At 51.6% G+C, this 4,943-nt stretch overlaps 1 protein-coding gene across 1 annotated transcript in view; it reads right to left on the bottom strand.

Moving 5' to 3' along the window:
• Positions 1–440: 440 nt before the first annotated feature.
• Positions 441–4,943, bottom strand: part of cacna1ib (calcium voltage-gated channel subunit alpha1 Ib) — a 103,389-nt gene continuing 98,886 nt past the window's right edge. Inside the window, exons 35-38 of the mRNA XM_019861719.1 lie at positions 4,682–4,816; positions 4,427–4,616; positions 3,869–4,029; positions 441–1,682 (exon numbers count right to left, since the gene is read on the bottom strand). Of these exons, the coding sequence (XP_019717278.1) occupies positions 1,317–1,682; positions 3,869–4,029; positions 4,427–4,616; positions 4,682–4,816 (852 nt within the window). The 3' untranslated portion in view covers positions 441–1,316. The remainder of the gene's footprint in view (positions 1,683–3,868; positions 4,030–4,426; positions 4,617–4,681; positions 4,817–4,943) is intronic.

The raw sequence follows: 4,943 nt of genomic DNA, 5'->3' as shown, positions 1-4,943 counted from the left end.
GTTCATCGCGCATTTTTAGCCCTTTTCGTGGGGGTACGTGCACAGCCGAGGAGCCCGCATGGATCCATGTTCAGGCCCTACCAGATCCAAAGTCCCGTTCCCACCGAGCAGCAGCGTGGTATGGTTACGAATGCACCCATTTGGGTTTTTGTGGTCCAGAGTCTCAACTCAACCACGGCGACATAGAATCATTGAGACGCCGTGGTCCAAAATCGGGCTACTGAACCGAGAACTGAAAGGTCCTGGCCTATTGCTGATCCAAAGCACTTTTCCTGGTTTATTTCAGACGAGGCAACGACACTGAAGACCTGTTTCGACCAAGCAGCAGTACATATATTTCGGTTTGCGTTTATTTTGGTTTTCAATTTTCAGATTCTGAACCCAACCGTGAAGGTTGTGAAAGGCGCTGGGATAAAAGTGAGCTGAGCCTTTTTGGGGGAGGGGGGGGGGTCACTTTCAGACCCCACAAAAACACAGAAAATCTGTTTTTGCACAAAGCAGCAAGAAGGATTTGGTTCATTTTGGGGATCCGTTTGCTAAAGTCTCCACCAAGCCGTGTAGGAAAACAAAAGTGCTGACATAATTGATACGTACCACTTTTCGTGGTTCATTTTCAGACCGGACGAACTCCAAATTCCAGTTTCCACTAAGCGGCGGCACGGTTCGGTACGGTACGCGTCGATTTTGGGGTTTGCGTGACCCAAAGTCTCTACACTGTCCACAGTCTCTACCTAACCACGAAGCGAGTCACACACACTGACATATTACTGGTCTGGACAACTTTTAGGGGTTCAGTTTCAACCCGACTGAAAACGTGTTTCCACCAAGCAGTTGGTCCAAAAGTCTCTTCTTAACCGCGAAGGAAGTCAAACGGGCCTTCTGTTGTCCGCGGTCAGGGGGTCTGTTTACCCTCCGAAACCACCAATCGGGCCACTCTGCTTGGTGGAAATGCGTCTTCGGAGGACAGACAGCAGACATTCACGCGCAATATCACGGAAAACAACCTGGCAATGTCCCGTACCCGACAGAACCCATCTGTCGGTCGACGCTGCCGTTGGCGACAGCGCGCTAATCCGAGCCGGGCAGCGCCGGTTCGAGCTACTCCGGTCACTGGCAGATTCCAAAGCATCGCCTTCCAGAGTCCAAATCCCCTAGTCCCGAACTCCTTACCTGTCATCCCAGAATCGTGAAAAGCGGGGCGCTCTCAAGACAACCGATCCCGAGCGGCCGCGCCACAGAGAACAGACGGTTCAAAGACGAGAGGGTCAGGTCATCGCAGAACAAGTCGGAAGAGTTCTCGGCGCGGTGAAAAAGTTTCATCTGTTCTTCCGGGAGTTTGCGTCTCTTTCCCGGCCGCTCTTTGCGTTCGTTTGCTGACAGGTCAGCGAGAGGCTGTTCAGAGTGTCGGAAAGACTCTTCTCTCCCACGTCTTCGTCGGGGGGCTCGGCGGAGTCCTGGCGGGAGAGGCCGGGGCTCCTCTGGAGTCCTTTGCTGGCCTGGAGGTGGGAAGTAGACTCGTGGTTCTTTGGGCTCGGGGGCTCATACCGGACCGGAGTGAGGTTTGACGGGTGACGCTGGGGATCCAGATGGCGAGGTGGCGAGATGCTGAAGCTGAGGCTTTCTTCTGGCGCCACCTGCGGGCTACCCTCGGGAGTGCCAGCGGCCGACGACCACGAGCCACTCTGCGGCATACAGAGAAAGAGTTTACTTTGGAATCCGGACCTCTGCCGAGACCCCCACCAAAAAAAAAAAAAATCCATCAACGGATTGTTCCATTCCATTCTGGATCTTGGTCAACCCCGGCAGAGAGTTTTATTTCTTCACGTTTTTCAGACAAAATCATTTCGAATGAAGTTCTTTGGTCACCTGCGCACGTGGCGTGATGTATTCCGCCGTTGACGTGCCCCAAGACGTTAATCAGATCAGCCGCGCCATCACGCGGACATCGATGCAAACAGCGGGTGACTGCTCAAGCTGGAGTACTTTTGTCAACTGAGCAAAACAGCTGTGATCGTTTCAACACTTATACGATCTTGAAGTTACGAGTACTTTCAGAGAAGTTCCGCCATCGCAAACGGGCTCTGCGAAGACGGCGCCATTCCAAAGCGCGCACGGGGACGTCACTACACATTGAAATCATCCCGTCTGCTGAATCTCCTCGGCCAACTTCCGTGGAAATTCTTTTCATCATATTTTTCATCTGATCTTCATTTGTTTGGTACCTTACACAATTTTCGCTTCACGAACTACTTTCAATTGAAGATTGTGGTGTCAGCGGCGTGAGCAACGCGCCGCCTCCTCTGAAGGTCAGCGGGGTCTTAAGAGCGGAGACATCGAGGGATTGGTGCAAAAACAATCGAAAGCCGACAGCCAGGGGGTGGGGAGAAAGGAGCTTTCGACAACAAAGAAGAAAGCCCGCGAGAGATGAAACGAGATAAAGGAAAAAAAAAAAAAAACACGATAACCGCAGAGAAGAATGCGAACACGAGTGGCAGCCGAGAACGACGGCAGCCGACAAAGCTGAGCGGCAGCCATGCTAATTAGCTCGGCGCCGCTGAGCGCCGCCGGATCACAGAGGCACTGAGCTTTACAAAGCCGCCAGGTAGGGAGAGGGAAGGATGGGTCGCCATGGATACACAAGAAGTAAAAAAAAAAGAAAAAAAAAAAAAGAAGACTCTTTGTTCTTGTTTCACGCACACGCCAACGGAGGGAAGCCAGGCAATGTGGATACAGCTTGGATCAAGTCAGGCAAATGTTAATCAAAATTAAAGCTAAGATAGGATAGGAGGTGCGCTACGCGGAAATAACTGCTCGAAACCACCACGGCAGACTTCCTGCGTCTATTAAGAAATGGCTTCTGGAGACTTTTTGGTGGGTCTACTGATGGTGGACATGCGTAGCCAATTTCATGCTGCTGAGGGAAAATGGCTTCGGGGGCAGAACTATTTCAGAAGTTGCCCTTTTGCCACGGGGGGCAACACGCAACTCTGCGTCATCACCACAGTGAACCCGTCAGATGCAAACTTTCGCTTTCTCACCTTACTCCTCACCGCGTACAATAACCAACACAATTTAGAGTCACATGTTTAGGTCGGATATTCGGTTTAAAATTTAGTGGCACTCACACAAAATACCTAGGAGGAGCTCGTCTTTGACGTGCCCCGAAAAAAAGAAACCTAAATGTCCAACATTTCTCAAAAATTCAAATACCGGTAGCAGACTGCATTTAAGGAATGGCTTCATGACACTTTTTTGTGTGCCTCCCAATGATAGAAATGAACACCAAATTTCAAATTGCCGAGGGAACTTGGTCTAAGCAGCAGATATTTTTTTAACAATGGGGCGGGAGGGTGTGGGGGGGGGGGGCGTATAAAATGGCAGACTTCTGTGTTTCTTTATGGCACAGCTTCTTGAGACTTTGCTTTGTTGGTTTCCTAATGAAGACATGACCACCAAATTTGGTGTCTTTGGAGGCAGAACTTTTCTCAAAACATGGGCGGTAAAAATCACACCAAAATGACAGACGTCTTTTATGGCACGGCTTCTTGAGACTTTTTTGTGGCTCCCCTACATACAGCACCGCTCCTTTTTTGTGGTTGCTGACTGAAACTGGCTTTGGGGGCTGAATTGAAACCCAAAAAAGCCAGCAGGCATGAACGAGTCGGTTCCACCCAGGACTCCAGCCAAGTGTAAATTCTCACCTGGATAAACACGTGCTGCACAACTTTGTGCAATTTTGACCCCGGAAAAGGCCTCATAAGCATCCATGTTGTCTCCAATAGTTTGACAAATTGATGCAGATGGCAGCTCCTCATCCATCCATCCATCCGTGAACACACTCGTCAACCCATTCATCCGGTCTTAATACCCGCGAGTGCGGCGCCCCGTTGTTGGCTCCGGGTGAGCGGAGGGACGCCCAGGAGGCCAGCCGGGACGGAGGCCCGTCTCCGGGGTTGGCGGCAGGGTGAAAGAAGTCAGCCGGGAGGTGGAAGAGCGGCGAAGACCTGAGGCCTCCATCCAGGCGCTCATCTGCGAAACACAATCGAGTGTCGTCGTCTCACTTTGAGTCGGCCGCGTCAGGTTTGGACAGGGGTCGTATCACATTTTTCTGTTGAGCGGCTTCAACATTTGCCGTTCCAAATTTTGTTCCGTTTCTCAATTTGGTGGTCGGCATTTGGCCGTTTCAGGTTTTTCTATTTCGCGTTTGGCCGGTTCACCTTTTTTGCAATTTGGTGGTTTCGGTGTTCCACATTTTTGTGGTCGTTGATGTTTTATCATTTCGGCTTGTGCGTGGCGAAAATTCGTGTGATGCGCATTTTGTGTTCAGAAGAGCATAAAACGGACGGATTATTCTTATGATGATATGATGTCATATTTGACAGGTCTAACGTTCGAACGACAGAAAGGTCGCAGGTGCCGTTGGTACCTGCGCAACGCGTTGGGCTTTGCGCTTCCGCGGAGGGCAGACGCGAGCCAGGACGGACGCTGGCCTCAAAAAGCTGGCGGAGCACCTCCTCGCTTTCTTCTCCTCTGGAAGCAGCTGAACGAGAGAGCCCCTCGTATTGCCCCTCGTTGGGCAACTCGCCGGAACTGTGGGAGTCACCGTTGCTGCCGCCCTGGAGGAGAGGAAAGAACATGAAGATGGCGACCACTGCTCATGCGTGCGTGCGCATGTGTGTACTTGGTTTCCTCCGATCAGCATCTGGTCGCTCGCGTGTTCATCCAGGCTCAGATCATCGGGCAGCGCTGGTGATGACGATTTGTCCGACAGCTGCTCCGACATCAGTGAGGTCCGCTCCACCTCCGCCAGACGGACCTGAGACCCCCGACGGAGTCAGCCCCCAACCCCCAATACGTGTTTATGTGTGTGTGTGTGTGTGTGTGTGTGTGTGTGTGTGTGTGTGTGTGTGTGTGTGTGTGTGTGTGTGTGTGTGTGTGTCTCC

The sequence above is a fragment of the Hippocampus comes genome, unplaced genomic scaffold (genome assembly GCF_001891065.2).
Source record: "Hippocampus comes isolate QL1 unplaced genomic scaffold, H_comes_QL1_v1.1 scaffold7, whole genome shotgun sequence".
In the NCBI taxonomy this organism is placed as follows: Eukaryota; Metazoa; Chordata; class Actinopteri; order Syngnathiformes; family Syngnathidae; genus Hippocampus; species Hippocampus comes.
The sequence above is the reverse complement of the archived record's forward strand: the minus strand, read 5'-3'. Positions and strand labels throughout refer to the sequence as shown.